Source organism: Hyperolius riggenbachi, chromosome 2, assembly GCF_040937935.1.
Source record: "Hyperolius riggenbachi isolate aHypRig1 chromosome 2, aHypRig1.pri, whole genome shotgun sequence".
In the NCBI taxonomy this organism is placed as follows: domain Eukaryota; kingdom Metazoa; phylum Chordata; class Amphibia; order Anura; family Hyperoliidae; genus Hyperolius; species Hyperolius riggenbachi.
Window position 1 is genome coordinate 443,896,667 of NC_090647.1, and position 18,080 is coordinate 443,914,746.

The 18,080-nt window shown below is 41.1% G+C and overlaps 1 protein-coding gene across 1 annotated transcript in view; it reads left to right on the forward strand.

The window, feature by feature from the left end:
- The window catches only part of PHEX (phosphate regulating endopeptidase X-linked), a 297,029-nt gene that overhangs the window by 132,387 nt on the left and 146,562 nt on the right, over positions 1 to 18,080 (forward strand). The window contains exons 9-12 of the mRNA XM_068270021.1: positions 2,237 to 2,382; positions 6,251 to 6,344; positions 8,471 to 8,599; positions 11,907 to 12,008. Of these exons, the coding sequence (XP_068126122.1) occupies positions 2,237 to 2,382; positions 6,251 to 6,344; positions 8,471 to 8,599; positions 11,907 to 12,008 (471 nt within the window). The remainder of the gene's footprint in view (positions 1 to 2,236; positions 2,383 to 6,250; positions 6,345 to 8,470; positions 8,600 to 11,906; positions 12,009 to 18,080) is intronic.

Sequence of the window (18,080 nt, forward strand, 5' to 3'; positions counted from 1 at the left end):
TTTCTATATCGTTTCTTCTTTGTATCATAGAGTCAGCTTGCGTGTGTGAATACAGGGATGAACTGTACTCTTATGGCCCATACTCACGGGCTACAATTGTCGCCGCAACACACGGTGCACGCGTGTTGTGGCGACAGGTCGCCCGTGAGTATGAGGCGCAACACGGGCGCGCACCCCGAACCGTCGCTCGTCGCTGCTGTCACCAGGCGATTGGCGCGATTGCCGCCGCAACTCTGCCGCAACTGTCGCTAGTCCGCGTGGGTATGCGGACTAGCGACAGCAACCAGCAGGGAATACCTTGAGCTTCCGGCGGGGGGAGGAACAACAGCGACAGCTTCCGCCGCATCAGTTGCCAGGTCCCTCCGCCGTGTGTATGCGGAGGGACCTGGCGACGAGCTGTCGCCGGCCTGTCGCGCACACGCTCCCATGTGCTAGCGACAGGCCACAAATGTAGCCCGTGAGTATGGGCCATTAGACAAGGGTCTTCAGAAGTGTCCCTGAGCCCATGCAGTAATTTTCCCTACACCTCTGTTTTTAATTGAGTGCCACATGAAGGCCAAAAGATAATGGCAACTCAGTATTGTCTTCCAGACGTGTCCCTTGCATGCGAAGATTTCATAGAATTCTCAGCATCTTTAAATTATATTATGAGATGATATCTCCAAATTCTTTGCCATGTTACATGTATTATATACTTTTACTTTATATTTTCCTACATGGCATTTAACAGAGTGCTGTAAACCTGCCCATCTTTAGTTTGTTCTTGTATACCCAATCATACTATTGACCTGTTGCTAGTTAACCTAATTAATCTCCTTGGAAATATGATTATTTCTTTATTTTAGGGTCTAAAAGTACTAGAAATGTTTATGTGCTTTTAGACCCCAAAAGCAGGAAAAAATCTTACAGCAGACAGATCTTCAGTAGCCTCTGCACAGACTTAACTCCCTGGGTTCCAGCCCTGTAATCCCCCCTCCTGTCCCCTGGGTGGTGCTCTACCCCCCTGGGTGGTGCTCTACCCCTGTGGTGAGATCACCATGACAAATGGCGATCTCACTCGAGAGATATGAAAGGATCATTTTTAATAACATTACAACAACAACAGCAATACAAAAACTTGTAGAGGACCCAAAGCGCATAAGCTTGTCTCACATCAGTACATAGAGATGTGTACAGGGAAAAAAGTTAAGTGATCATAATGCCAGACTTAACAGGTGGCTTTTAAGTTTTGATTTAAAAGTCTCCAGAATAGGGGCTGTTTTGATTAAAGGAATACTATCGATTGAAACGACTTTTTTTTGTAATACTCTATATTAGTGTACACATTACCACTAGTGCTAGGGGCACTTTATTTATTCACCCAGGTCTCTCTCTCACTATCCCTGCTTAAAAATTCATTTCTCACACAGCTCATAGTAGTTTGGGTCACCCTGAGCTGCTTGGTTACTCTGTCACACAGCTCACAAATATATTTCACTGTGTCACTCACAGCATGCAGCAGACATGAGGAGAAATAGGCTGATCTGAGGTGGTAACAGGTAACTAAATGAGCTGTAATATTGCTGGAATATAACTAGCTATTGTGTTTACACTCAGACTGCTTGCCTGGCTGTCTGCTTGAGGCGATACACTCCAGGCTGCATCCACTTTACAAGCTGCTGAGAGGGGCAGACCACTGTTTACAATTAGCATTATTAGTATCTTTATCAGTCAAGAGAAGCAAAGATAATAAACACACATTGCTAGAATCTTTAACCCCTTACCACCATATCAACAAGATTATTTCAGCAAGGTGATAATTAAACTATAAACTGAGGAGTTGATAGCAACTCCCCTGTGCAGACATGGTCTAGCCCTCTGGGAGCAGTCAGTATTAGATACATTTTGTATCCAACACTGACGCCAAAACTGACGGAGGATTTTACAGCTGAGAGGAACAGCTGTGTGAGGAATCAAATTGCTTCTAGTACTTGCCCTGATGTGTGCTACAACATACAGCATTTAAAAATAAATGCATACATCGATAGTATTCCTTTAAGTTTGGCAAGGCATTCAAAAGGGTAGGGGCAGCATGACAGTAAGCTCTGGATCCAAAGGTTGTTAGTTTGACTTTGGGGGTGGTCAAGTTATTGGACAGCCCCCAGATTTTATAGCAAATGTGGAATGTCCCTTTAAGAAAACTTGAAGCATGCCTCTAAAAGGAACACTTATTTATGTTAGTCTGTTTTTTTTTCAGTTTGATTGGTTAGGTTATTTGAAAAAAGTCATCGATTTCAAGCTATATCCACATCTTAAAGATATTGATTCATCAGAAAATGTAATTGTCCGTGTACCGGAATATTTCATAGAGTTGTTTAAGATACTCCAATCTGAAGACAAAAGGTATGTGCTTCCTGTTTTCTAGAAAGTGACATCAGAGATGTATTTGTTAATTTTGTTGTGTAAGTTAAAACTAAATTACTATTGATCTATTGATCTTATTGTAGATGATGATTCTGTCTTCCTCATTTTGAATGTTAAGTTTCATTTCATTTTGCATATTGCTGTCCTGATTTCTTCAACTTGCCTGCACTTACTGTTGCAGAGACGGTTTTAGCTAAAATTTGATCCTGGGCAAAAGATGAATATTAAAAAAAATAATATATTAAACATTTTGCATAGTTACCCTTCCAAGCCTTAAAGAGGAACTCCAGTGAAAATAATGTAATACAAAAGTGCTTCATTTTTACAATAACTATATATAAATGATTTAGTCAGTGTTTGCCCATTGTAAAATCTTTTAAATCCCTGATTTACATTCTGACATTTATTACATGGTGACATTTTTACGGTTGGCAGGTGATGTAGCTGCTGCATGTTTTTTTGGCAGTTGGAAACAGCTGTAAACAGCTATTTCTCACAATGCAACAAGGTTCACAGACAGGAAACTGCCAGGAGTACCACGGTCCTCAGAGTTTCTTGTGGGAGGGGTTTCACCACAATATCAATCATAGAGCGTCCCCTGATGGTCTGTTTGTGAAAAGGAATAGATTTCCCATGTAAAAGGGGGTATCAGCTACTGATTGGGATACAGTTTAATTATTGGTTGGAGTTTCTCTTGAAAGTGAACCAAGCACCATTTTTAGCACCCAGGACATATTTATAGCATATGAAAAATGCATGCCAACAATGTGGCTCATTATAAAAAAACCCCTTCAAATTCACCTCTTCTTTTTACATTTAACGATAAAGGTGAGGCCTTTATTTCCCTTGCCGACCTTGGCCTTCTCGACCTCAGAAGTTTCAGGCACATAAGGACTGCTGTAATTATTTTATTGCACACATTAGCATAGAGCAAACAAAAGCTTTCATCAGCAGGGACAGTGGGTAGATAGGACACTGTTCTTCAAAGAGTTTAGAACTACTGATGCTATCTTTACACCTACCCTGTGGATAAATAATGGGCAGCTAGAAGGGAAAAGGGGGACATGGCAGCTCCTATAGCTATTAGAACCCAGAAAAAAATGGTGCTTGGCTCCCTTTAAACTGGAATGGAACTCTGCTCTAAAAGATTGAAGTGCATCTGAACTGAGAGAATTATGGTGACGGCTATATTTATTTCCTTTTAAACAATACCAGTTGCCTGGTACTACATTATTATTGGATAATAAGTAATGTTATTAGTAAGCTTCTTTACTTAAAGCGGAATATAACCTTGCATTTCAACTTTGCTCTAAAACATTATTTACAGTATATTATATGCAACCAGCATTTTTTTTTTACTAGACCAGCATTGGAAGGGTTACACAGTTTTAAAGTTCCAGGAGATTTCTGCAGACGCATCCGAAGCTCAGATAGATACATTTTGTTTACATAAATGTATCTAAGTGTTGAATGTGACTCACTCTCTCTGACTGAGCTGGAGGACAGCCAAAGTGTGTAACATTCAACACTTAGATACATTTATGTAAACAAAATGTATCTATCTGAGCTTCGGATGCGTCTGCAGTTCTTTCCAGGAACTTTAAAACTCTGTGTAACCCTTCCATTGCTGGTCTAGTAAAAAAAAAATGCTGGTTGCATATAATATACTGTAAATAATGTTTTAGAGCAAAGTTGAAATGCAGGGTTATATTCCGCTTTAAGTTGAAATGTATTACATATTTAGAAACGAGCACAAAGTTTGATATAAATATATAAAAATGTTTACATGAAATAAAGCTCAGTCCTTTGCAGACATGGAACTGGGTTACGTAAAGAAGTTATAAGTGGTGACAGCTCTTAGAGGTGCGGGATATCGGACACTTAGCAGTAGCTGGAAATTAATAGAAATCCTCAATCTCATCAGATGTCAGCTCAACATGTTTCACAGCAATGCGAGACATTTCATTTAGGATTAGAGGAATTCCTGTGAAGAGCCAAATTATTTCCCTTAACAATATACGCTGTCCCAGCCATTCAGGAGGATAAGACACAATGAAATATCACAGACTCTGTTGGGATTTACTCTGACTCTTTTATTGTCAACCCATGCTGATTGTATAAACATGTTTCCACATTTAAGCACAGTGTTTACCAATTCATTTCCATATATTTAGACGCTCATATTTTTTTTGTGGCCAATACATACCATGTGGAGAAAAGTCTGCAGGTTCCTTGTTTAAAAGGAACCCAAGGTGAGCTACATATGGAGGCTACCATAGTTATTTCCTTTTAAACTACACTAGTTGCCTGGCAGTCTTGGGGAACTTTATGGTCATTAGTATCTGAATCACAAACCTGAAACAAGCATGCAGGTAATCCAGTCAGACTTGCGTCAGAGATATCTGATCTGCATGCTAAGGTTCTATAGCTAAAGGGGCCCATACACTCAGCCGATTTTCTGGCCGACCGATCGATTGATCGATTGCAAATCGGTTGGCCAATCGACCGATCGACGGCCGATTTTGATGGATTTCGATGGATTTCCATCTAACTGGCAGGGTGGAAAATCTAGGTCGATCTGATGAGATTGCTTATCATTTTGCATTGGCCCTAATGGAAATCTGATGGCAAAAAAATGTCATCAGATAGAATTTCAATAGATTTCAAACTGAAATCTATTGGAATTCTATCCTGGTAAAAATGTTCTAAAAACACATCAGATAGATCATCAGATGCATTTCTTATCTATCTGCTGCTAATCTTACGAGTGTATGAGCACCTTAAAAGTATTAGAGGCAGTGGGATCAGCCAGGCAGTGTACACTGTTTAAAGGACATCTGAAGCAAGAGGTATCTGGAGGCAGCCATATTTATTTCCTTTCAAACATTAGAGTAACATTAGTATTAGATGACAGTAGGACAGCCAGGCAATTTGCATTGTTTCAAAGGAAAAAAATGTCAGCCTCACTTCAGATGTGCTTTGATCTTTGCACAGAGGCTGTAGTGTGGAACTCTTGATTTAGGTGACAATGATTATAATGTTGGAGTCCTTCACCAAGAGGAATGGATCCATAAATCACTAATGAGAATAGAGATGTCACTTGGAGCGTTGTAATTAAAACAATGAGGAAAAAAATGAAGATAATAAATGTTCTCACCCTCTCATTCTCACCTTAAAGGCAACCTAAACTGAGAAGGATATGGATTTGTCCTTTTAAAATAATACCAGTTGCCTGACTCTCCTGGTGATCCTGTGTGTCTAATACGTTTAGCCACAGCCCCTCAACAAGCATGCAGATTAGGTGCTCTGACTGAAGTTAGACTGGATTAGATACATGCTTGTTTCAGGTGCGTGATTCAGCCACTACTTCAACCAAAGAGATCAGCTGGGCTGCCAGGCAACTGGTATTGTTTAAAAGGAAACATCCGTACCCCTCTCAGTTAAGGTTCCCTTTAAAGGCAAGTTCCATAAGCCTAGGCAAGAAACCTTTACATGTGTCTACTCTGGGGTTTCTATCAAAATAAACAATATACAGCAGAGAATTTATTTCCACTTATTGTTAATTGTACAATAATTCATGTTTAACCTTTCTAACATTGATACCAAATCCAGGGACGGATCTAGACCAAGTTGCGCCTGGGGCAAGGTCAGGTTTTTGCGCCTAAAGGTCAAGTTTTGGCGACCTATACTGCCATTCATTTTGCCACCTTTTTAAGTATTTAACAAACTGCGCCTGGGGCAAGAGACCCGCCTGCCCCCCCTTAGATCCGTCCCAAATCTACTGTCATCAATAAGAAGTCTAAAGTGCCCTACTAACATTTGGATTGTTTAATTTGCTTACTTGCAGAACTCTTGCCAACTACTTGATATGGAGATTCATATACTCAAAAATTTCAAATCTCAGCAGGAGGTTCCAGTACAGACAACTAGAATATGCACGGGTAAGAAAAAGTATTGGAATTGTTATATTATATATACAGTATATATATATATAATGGTAATTGTACCTTGGCTGGTGAGGTGACAAAAAGTGTTTAATTCCATAAGTGCAACCTGCAAGCCTATGCATAACACTAACATTCACCCTTCTAGTGCCTAATGCTAATCTCTAATCTCCTCTGCCTAACTTTAACCTCCCCTGTCCTCTGCTTAAAAATAGCCTTCCCTCTGCTGCAGGGCCGGAGCTACCATAGGAAAAAATGGGCAATTGCCCCAGGGCCCCAGAACCTGTAGGGGCCCCCAAGTTGTCCCTCCCCATCCTAGCTATTGCTCCCCAGGGACTCTGCAGAGTCTGTTAAGTTGGGAGGTGATTGGGGGAGGGTCAGCAGCCAGCTCAGGGGCCCAGGAGGGAAATTTGGTTGCAACAAAGGGCCTCTAATGACGCTTTTTGGTCGGGGGTGTCTGTTGGGGGGCCCCCAGGCTAATTTTGCCCTAGGGCCCAATTGTTACTTGAACCAGTCCTGCTCTGCTGTGCCTAACATTATCTTCCCCTCTTCTGTGCCTACCACCAACCTCCCCATCTCCTCTGCTAAACCCTAACCTACGTATCTCTCCAGATTCTGTCATGTTCAAGAAAGTGACATGACACCAGGAAAAAAGTGAAATGACCGGCCAGTTGCCTCGTTGGCTGACTTCTGGCTTTGACTGTAACAAATACATAACATGGGAAAGGTTACAATTTCAGTAGAGAAGCCAGCATACTAATGGCTTACTGCTATGTCCTGACAAAGTGTTCTTAGCGATCCTGAAACATTGGGCTGTATTTTTGTGACAACAATGGAATAAATCTACCTTTGTCTTTTCAATCTCGGTGTCCTCAGTTTTCTACAATTAATTTCTGGATTGCCTCAATCTTACAGCGCACTCTGCTGGATGTATTGTTCTATACATATTTTATTAGTATTATTATTTTTATTTATTTTTCCTGGTTGGACTTGATGGACAAATGTCTTTTTTTCAACCAAACCAACTAGGTAACTATGTAACTATACAAGAGTATGTGTGCGAATATTGGACTTTTGAATCCCAAGCAGTATTGTAGTTAGGTCTGGGCACACACATTTTTCATTTTGTGTCCTAGGTGCTCCCTCATTTTTGTACTTGTATTGGGTTGGGTAAGGAATTGGTGAGTCATTAAAGTGACTCTGAAATGACCTAAAAAGAAAGTTAGAAAAACAAACAAATAATAGCAGTTAAATAATAATAATAATAATAAAATGAACAGATATCAACACAGTCATGGTTGTGAAATTCTTTGTGCATGCTTTATATGAACGTGTAAGGGTGCCCATACATGGTACAATTTTTCATTTTTTTTTTCAATAAGATAATTTATTTTGATTAATCAGTTAGATCGAATGTAAAGATTTTTCCAGCATGTCCGATCTGATTTTTCTCGAAAAAACGGGATAATCGTTCGAATTTCTTGATCGAAAAAAATAATATTTTCAACTTTGATTCGATTCGATCGTTTAGATCGAATAAACGGGATAATCAAACGTTTTTATTGTACCATGTTTGGCCACCATAATATGGATTGTTAATGTTATTTGCTTAGTTACAATTGTGAGGAATGGGGATAGGTCTGCTTTTAGGTGTGAACTATACATTTTCAACATAAAGAGTTAATAATACAAAATGTTTTGTTTGTTTGCTTGTTTTCTTGCTTGAATTTACAAGATTGCGTAAAATGTGAATAGGGATAGGGTGGGAATGGTAGAGAGCTGACAAAAGGGATAGGGTGGAAACATTAAAGATTTATTCAGGGATTGGGTGGAGGGGTAAATGAAGACAAAATGATGGTAATGGTTTGGGAGTGAGAGAAGGTATATCCCAGCTCACACCCCTGCTGGATATGATTGGAAATCTTTGGAAATGCTTCAGTAAATCAGGCTCCCTATATTTGAATGGGTGTCTCATGCTTATGGTATAGTGTTTGTGTGTGTTTACTGTGTTAAGCACTGTGTTACCTGTCAACACTATATAAATGCAAGCAAAAATAATAAATGCCAATGTTATCATTCATGATTACAATGCTTTGGCCACATGTTATTTCTTCATTACACAGGTTCTCATGGGAACAAATTCATTGGCAGCACGCTGGGACAGATGTGTAAATTACATTGAGACAGCACTTCCTTATGCTGTTGGGAAGATGTTTGTGGATTTACACTTCCAAGAAGAAAATAAGTTATTGGTAAGGTCCAAACAATAACATACCAGTAGTCATTTATTGATGAATTATCTTGTTAATGTGGGAATATTAATTACAGTACTCTCTTTTATGATGTGCATTGTATACAGTGGCCTGGAAAAGCTGTAGTGTTCTGGAGGAATTCATCTGTGCTATAGTTAATGGCAGGAGGCTCCAAAATAGCATCAAACCCAATAGTCACTAGAGTGGGCAAGAGATCTATTTTCCAAAGAACTTACATTTTGCATCCTGTAACTTTAAATCTCTCTGTACAACAAAGGTCGAAAATCTCACACTTAACAACATTGCACTTGATTGTCACCTGACCAAATTCTGAATGAACAAAACTGATTGGCAGAGTTTTGGCGTGCCAATGGAAGTCAGGCATGTTACCCAGCTGTCTTGAGTGCTTTCTGACAGTTATTATTATTTGAAGAGGTGTCAGTCCGTTTTTTGGTAAGCCACATAGTAGGGTATCACAATAATCAAAATGACACATACTTAGAGCATTCTGGAGATATTTTTGAGATGGAAGTAGCAGGAGCTTGTTAATCTGTTAATATGTGGTTGAAATGAGACTTCTTGTCTGGGTCCTGTTGACCCTGCGCACCCCATAAAGGATGATGAGCCGTCACCTATAATGGAGGGTAGGCTACTTTGCAGCCTAGTAGTGCCCACTAGGTGAAAACCCCTAGGACAGCCCCAACGGAGATGAGAAGAACTGGCAGGGTTAATCTTGCCGTAAGAAAAGATGGATGAGGATTGATAGGACAGGACTGACAAGACAGGGCAAGTGTGAAAGGCCTGACTGACAGGACTGGCATGGCTGACGTGGCTGAACTGATAACAGGACTGAAGACAGGATTGACATGACGGGACTAACTGACTGGACTGCCATAGCTGGATTGGTATAACAGGACTGATGACAGGACTGAATACAGGAGTGGTGTGACTTGACTAGTATGATTGGACTGGTGACAGGACTGACGTGACAGGACTGATGTCGCAGAATTGACTGACAGGACTGGCATGACATGACTGGCTTGACAGACGTGACTAACAAGACTAGTAAGACAGACAGAAAGGAGTGAGGAACGGCATGAACAAGTCACAGGTGAAACAAGATGTATTCTTTTAATTCCTTTATTTTTGTCTGCTTTCCACCATTTTGCATGTGTAAAAACATCACCATGGAAATCAGGCAATTTGCATTTTATCAAGAATTAAAGCTATGCATTGTAAATGCCCATCAGCCCAAGTGATCATCTGTGTTCTGTTCTGGTGACAGTCCTACTGCAATCTCCATACAGATCAAATTACTGGACTCTGGTGAGGAGCATGATCTATTCTATAGATAGGGCAGAGGTAGCAGTAGATCTCCTGCTGATAGACACGCATTACATTACATGGGGGCACTTACAAGCCACCTGTGTTTTGCCTGGTCCTACCACTAGCATCCTCAGTAGCAGAACATGCATTGCAGGTAAACATGACAGAAAATAGCAGGGGTTGCTATTACCTTAAAATGGATCCGAGATGAACTTTTACTCATTGCATAATTGTGTGCCTTTCCTATTGTTTATAGGGCATTCCTCAAGCCAAATACTTTTTAGTTTTTGTTTTAATACTCTAATTCCCTATAAACTAAACAAGCCCCGCCCACAGATTTTCAGAGAGCCTTGACAGTAGCAAGGGCTCATGGGAGCTCAGTCTGGCCAGGAGGAGGGGGAGGTATTACTAGCCAGAGATTTCAGAGGCAGAAGGGAGGAGGAGGGGGGATTAGGTTTTTTTCACAGTCTGAGTGCTGATGGTGCAGCTAAGCCTGCCTCTGTGTAATGTTTACAAACAACATGGCTGCTGTCATTGTATCACAGGAAGAAATAACCATATTCTATTAAAGCTGTTTGCAGCTAGATTTGCTGTTTAAACTATCTAAACTTTACATAAGATATATAGACAAGTTACTTGTTATAGTTAGTTTTTCATCTCGGATCCGCTTTAAGGGGGCCACACATGTTACATTTTTTTTTGCTTGATGTTACCCCAATTCATTTAAAACGATTAAATGTACCAAAAAATTGAATGGTTTTTTTTGTTTTTGATCGAACAATCTGATCAAAATTTCCAGTTTTTCTTGGTTTTCTGAGATTGGATATGTTGGAAATTTCAGACCAACTTTTACTAAGAAATGGATGGTGTGTGTTGAATTGTCAAATCACATTCAACCAGAATACATTGTATATAACTATAAGTACATACCAAATAATGGATGGAATTATGAAAGAGTGTGTATATACTGTATGTATTTAATGAAAAGATGGAAAAAGTATGTTATGGTATGTAGTGTGAAAATAATATATGTGGAGGTTTCTTTGGTAGTATTGTCATAATACATAACTACTGTATATTATACTTGGTTTATTTATGTAATTAATAAACAGAAATCATTAAGTATTTGTAGCAAAATAAAGTGTGGTAAATTCAGTTGTAAGTAGCAATTTGGTGTTAAGTAGTAATTGTATTGTTAAACAGAGAATGATGATTGCATGAGATATTTATAAATGTACAGAGATGGGAATAAATGTCACAGTGGAAAATGTAGTTCTATGCAAATGCTAAATGATCAAAAATTGATTATTGAGTGAAAGGTTGCCATGCAGAAGGGTTTTCTAACCATACAACTCTTTCAACATTTACAATATTTTTCCTGAAATTGCAGCAAACTTGAAAACTTCCAATCAACTGAAAAAATTGGATCGGTTTGGTCAAATTAAATCAAAATTGTAACATATGTAGCCACCTTAAGTATAAAAGCCAGACATACCACAACCAGCTTTAGGATCCAAACAAATATTGCCAACTCAGGGACATGCTTATAAACAGGGCTGAGGGGAATACCCGGATCGGTAACCAAAATCAAGTAAAAACCATGGACAAACACTCCAGGTCATCCCCAACTGGATAAAGCAATCCCTGAATCCTTCCCTAATAGGAATGGCAGTTTCATGTGACAAATACCGGTGCTTTTAATGAGGATTAAAGACTTGGTCTTGGATTGTTGCATTCAGCTAAGGGCAACCAAGGGTATCTCTGGGGATCCTTCAGACCTCAGCACAGCTTACTGAGTAACAGTAGCCTTCAAGGCTGGGGTGGAAAGTCCTTCATTACAAAAATTACCATATGCATGACATGCATGACACATAATAATTTGTTGATTATACTGATTTATTAAAAAATATTGTGTGCACTTTGAGTCAGATTACAATCTGTATTTAAAGTAATACTTAAACAAAATGTTACTTTTTTGTAGATGGAGGAAATAATTGAAGGAATTCGCTGGGCATTTATTGACATGTTGGAGAAAGAGAATGACTGGATGGATGAAGAAACCAAAAGCAAAGCTAAAGAGAAGGTAGCACTATTATTAATTTTATCGCTGCCATTAGCATATTGGTAAAGGCTGCTGAGGTTGTTCCATTACTTATAGTATGTTACAGAATATCCAGATAGCCTAATGTGACTAGTGACCCAGAGCCACTAGAAGACTATAAGGCAGGCCTGGGCCAACTTTACATGGTCAGGGCAGCATCATTCCAACCCCCTCCCTCCTCCCTCCCTGTAAAGTTGCGAGCGGGCACTGGGGGATTTGAAACTCGCCTCGCTCACCGATGTCCCATGTTGTATCTCCATGGCAACAGGGTGTCACATGGCATGATGTCAGGATGTGCCAGCATATTACACGCTGGCAGCCAGCATGTAATACGCTGGCGCATCCTGACATCACGTCATGTGACGCCCTGTTGCCATGGAGACAAGCCATGGGACATCAGTCAGCGAGGTGAGTTTCAAATCCCCCGGGGGCTGGTTGCAACTTGGCAGGGAGAGATGGTGGAAGGAGGGGAATCTGGCTGCGGCCCAATGGCCATAGTTACCCCAGCGCTGGTATAAGGGCTAAAAGAGAACGAAAAGCCCTCTTGCTAAAATAGAAATACTAAGTGTCATAGTGTCAGCTCTTACAAGACAGCACTACAGTTTTGCAGTTTTCACAAATATACTCTCCAAAGAACTATGTTGTTCAGTTACAGCAATCATAAAACTCTATGCTAGCGTCTACTGGATAATTGCTGGCAAAAAAATGAGTGTGTATGTTTAAAAACATCAACCAATCATATGTGACTTCCGAAGACAAGCCGTGCTAGCTGGTCACCTACTAAGTCAGCTGTAACTTGAGCTTGTTGTCTTTGTACAGTGTGCTTTCACTCTGGACCAGTGCGGTATTTTTACCGCACCCCACTGCAGGGTGGACAAATCTACGTTACCGTACGTTTCTACGGTGACATGCGGAGGACCGGAAATCTTGAAAGTCTAAAGTGATGCGTGTGTGAAAATCTGCCACATGTTTTACGTGTCGCATGTGTGCGGAAGCATATTTTTAGCAATACGGTTCTGCGCACGTGATCGCTTTGGCCACTGGAAGTGATCGTCACTTCCTGCTTGGCCGGCTGCCAGATGGGGATTACCACATACTAACGCAGTAATCCCCAAAGGCAGTGTTTTTGGCGTTGCGGCCCGGGGGCTGTACTGCTAATGCCACTCTGTAGTCTGAAAACCGGCCTTAAAGGGAACCTGAACTAAGTAAAATGATTTAAAATAAATGCATGATGTAGCTGGAAATGAATATTACATGCTTACCTCACTGTCAGTTCCTCTCAGAAGCTCACCATTTTCTTCTTGCAGTGATCCCTTCCATTTCTGACAATATTTTGTCAGAACTGAAATATATCAGTTGCTGTCAGTTATATATCAGCAGGTGTCAGATACAACTGAATGTGCAAGGTAATGTTCATGTTTTCCTATGGCTCAACTGGGAGATATTACAGTTTAACAGTGTGCTGACCAGGAAGCTGTTATGGGGTAATGACCATTTAAGATGGAGGGCAGAGAATTCCATTGATCACAGTGGACAAATGGGACGCAGGAGAGGAGAAAGAGATTGAGGAGTAGACTACACAGGAGGCAAGTATGACCTGTGTATGGTTATTTTGACTTTTTATTTTCAGTTCAGGTTCTCTTTAAGGTCAACTTGTAAAGGAAAACTTGGCAGTATTGTTATTGTGACCATACATGGAACTATAGTGGTGCTTAAAAGTAAGTTTGTGAATCCTTTAAAATGTTTTATATTTTTACGTCATCTGATGTCCAAACAAGTCCTTGAAGTAGATAAAGAAATCTTGTTAAACAAAACAAAATTATTGCGGTATATTTAGTCATTAACCCTCCTGGCGGTCTATTAAAAACCGCCAGGGGGCAGCGAAGCCGTTTTTTGGTGATTTTTTTTTTTAAATCATGTAGCGAGCCTAGGGCTCGCTACATGATAGCTGCTGTGCAGCGGCATCCCCCTACCCTCTTCAATCGCCTCAGGCAATCGGTGATCAGGAAATCCAGTTCAAAGAACGGGATTTCCCAGAGGGCTTCCCCCGTCGCCATGGCGACAGGGCGGGATGACGTCTCCGACGTCGTGACGTCATTGGGAGTCCCGATCCACCCCTCAGCTCTGCCTGGCACTGATTGGCCAGGCAGCGTATGGGGTCTGGGAGGGCGGCGCAGCGGATAAAGGCGAATCGGCACGGAGCGGCGGCGATCGGTGTGCTCCCGCAGCTAGCAAAGTACTAGGTGAAATCGGAGTCTGGTATTTTTAACCATTAAGATATTAGTTTGGAGTGAAGGAGAAAACATATTTTGTGTAAAGAATGGAGATCCAGAAAAGTCTGATCACATGTTCAACACATTTCTGGATGTATATTCTGGCTTTAACAAAGGAAGCATCTGAGGACCTTTGTAACCCATAAAGCTGAAAAAGGTTACAAGACAATCTCTAAAGAGTTTAGACTCCACCAGTCAACAGACAGATTGAGTACAAGTAGAGGGAATTCAACATTGTTGCTACCCTACTAACTGGTTGTCTATCAAAGATAACATGAGCTCCAAGGTGTATAATAATCTGAGAGGGTACAAAGAAACCCAGGGTAAAGGTAGTCATACATCTAGCATTCTGATTCAATCGACAAAGCAACCAACTTTATAAGTTATCGACTTAAGTCAATCAACTAGTGTCCCACAGAGAACAAGCGATATTCAATGCGATTCACCTTCACTAATCGTTCTGACTGATGTTGTGTTTTACTGCTCTGAGTGCAAAAATTGATTCAGTGTCCATCGAATGACGTGCACTGTAGTCGATTCCTGTGCAATCAACTGATATCTTGCATCCTGCTCGATCAACTAAGCTGGCCGATTTGACCTGATATCAGCCACTTTTCATTAATTGGGCATACTGGAACACACTCGATTCTCTCTCGATTTGATAAAATGATCAAATCAGTGGTCGATTGTACAGCCAAATCACTACATGTATGGCCTCTTCACTTCTAAGGAATTGAATGGGTGTCTAAGGGTGGCCATACACTGGTCGATTTGCCATCAGATTCGACCAACAGATAGAGTCCTCTCTGATCGAATCTGATCAGAGAGGGATCGTATGGCTGCCTTTACTGCAAACAGATTGTGAACCGATTTCAGCATGAAACCGATCACAATCTGTGGTGGTGCTGCCACTGCCGCCGCTCCCCCCCCCCCCCCCGCATACATTACCTGCTCCGCCGGCGCGTGTCCCCGGTCTCCGCTGTCTCTTCTCCGCTGGGTTACGGACCGGCAGGCTTCACCTCTTTCTGTCCGGGGAAGTTTAAACAGTAGAGGGCGCTCTACTGTTTAAACTTCCTGCCGGCACAGGAAGTTCAGTGAAGCTGGAGCCCAGCGGAGAATAGACAGCGGTGACCGGGGGACACGCGCCGGCCTGAGCAGGTAATGTATTGCTGCTGTATTGCGTCGGTCGTCGGGCATTCGAACGCCTCTGTCGACGTACTCCCGACCCGCCGGTGATCGAGCAAAATCTTCCGCACGAACGGCCCGACGGGAATCGACGGGAACGATTGATTTCGGACGGAAATCAACCGTTTGCGTTTGCGCAACAATTTCACAGCAGATTCGATCACATTGATGGAATCTGCTGTATATCGGCGGGAAAATCATTAGATGTATGGGCCCCTTAACACTGGCAAGCACACTGGTTCATGTTCAAAGTACTGAAAAGTTATTTTAAATAGAAAATGAAAAATTATCACAGAGGAGAAAACTCTGGAGAAAAAGTGAATTGCATATGGGCCATCTTCTATTGCTATTAGAAGATGATAATTGTATTACAGTTATTAGAAGATGATCTTCTAATAACTTTTCAGCACTTTGCAATTGAAAAAGTACTACAAAGTAGGTGAAAAAGTGCTAATAAAACTATTTTAAGATTTTTCTAGTTTACTGGTGATTTAAAAGGCATTTTATTGACACGTTTGAAAGTATCACTTAGGAGAAAAAGTGAATTGCAAATGGGCCATGTTGTTTTAAAGGAAACCTAAAGTGAGAAGCATATAGTGGTATTTGTATTTGTTTCCTTTTAAACAATACTAGTTGCCTGGCAGATCTGTTAATCTTTGGCTGCAGTAGTGTCTGAATCACACACCTGAAACAAGCCTGCAGCAAATCCAGTCAGACTTCAGTCAGAAACACCTGAGCATGCTTGTTCAGGGTCTATTGCTAAATGTATTAGGGACACAAGATCAGTAGGACAGCTGCACAATCTGCATGGTTAAGAAGGAAATAAAATGTGGCAGCCTCCATGCCACTATAACCTCAGGTGTGCTTTAAACACTCATGCTTTTCGGGGTAATGCCACTATGCCAGGACTGCCAGATTGCCGGTTCAGGCTTGAGATATAATTACCATCGTTTATTTGGCAGAAAGAAATGCTGATGCCTGAAAGTCATTCCTGATGTCGCTGTTAAACTTGATTCAATCAAAGCCTAACATTCTTTCAGAGAGTTTTTTTTTTTTAAGAGAAACCAGGATTGCCCTTGACTTTCACTTTAATAATCCTATTAGTAACACACAGTATCTGTGACAAGTGCGTTACTCTGTGACCACAGACTGGGCATTCTCCCAGGTCTGCAAGCTTCACATAAAATACACTGGGTGGAGCTAGAGCTACTTCTAAATTGTGAATGGAAGGTAAACACTGGCCCAAGACTCTTAATAGGCTGCTTGGTATGCGCAGCGTTGTCTGCATTTCATTTGTTTTCTGCTTTGCAAATATTACTTTGCCAAGCTTCTTAGATTGTCTTAAAATAATCTACGTTTTCTAAATTGACATTCCGGCATTGTTTTGACAGTATGCTCTGTCTCGTAGTTCCATTTTGTGGAGACTGATTTAGAGCTGAACACTTGGCAAACATAAAAAAATCACTGTATCCTTTACCAAAGCTTTCAACATATTTATGTGTATAATTAGTGTAAGTACAGGAATCCTTCATTGTATTCTCCTGCACAGCAGCTCTCGGGAGGAGGAGCAGCACGGTAACTGTTACACTGTAAGCTTCTCTACATCACAAGAGGCCACAGGGAGGACTCTCTAGTACAGGCATGGGCAAACTTGGCCCTCCAGCTGTTAAGGAACTACAAGTCCCACAATGCATTGCAGTAGTCTGACAGCCACAGTCATGACTCATAAAGGCAAATGCATTGTGGGACTTGTAGTTACGTAACAGCTGGAGGGCCAAGTTTGCCCATGCCTGCTCTAGTACCTTGTTCCTCGCCAATTTCTGGTCAGCATCACTCCAGTTTTCTGGTTTACAGAATAGAGAAAAGCAGGAGCATAACCAAAGGGCAGCAGCCCCTGCGATCACATTGGGCCCAGAGCCCCAACTACTAACCTTCCTTTCCTCTGATACGGGAGACTATACTTCAGAGTAGGTTTTTTTGTTTCTACAAATGTTATGGCTGTGAAAATTATGATGGCCACAATTGTTTTTTGACCCTTGTGAGATGGGCCCCTAGGCCGTGAATGCAGGCGAGGGAAAGCAGTGTAAACATGGGTGGGGCTTAAAATGTTCACTGGGGGAACCTCATGAATTGTAGTTACACCACTGGAGAAAGGACCAGTACCCTATCTGCATGGAGTTTTTATGTTCTCTATGTATTTGTATGAGTTTCATCCAGGCATTTTGGATTTACTCTAATACCCCAAAAACATAAAGCTAAGTTAATACCCCTCCCCCCCCCAAAAAAAATAACCCTAGACTATGAAAGGAACATATAGCAAGGGTATGGCATACATTGTGAGCCCCTCTGAGGGACAGTGGTGAGACTATACTGTAAAGCCCTGCAGAAGCTGTCCATGCTGTGTAAATTCAAATTAGAATTAGGTATAGTTAACTGTCTATGCAGAGTATGAACGAGTGGTGAGTCTCAATGGATTTTACCAGTAAATCGTAAAATATGTCTGCCTAGCAGCAATTCATTCTGACAGTTCTGCACCTTCAGAATGTCCTATTTAGTATACAATTATTCAGTATGTGGCCCTTCTTAAATATAATGG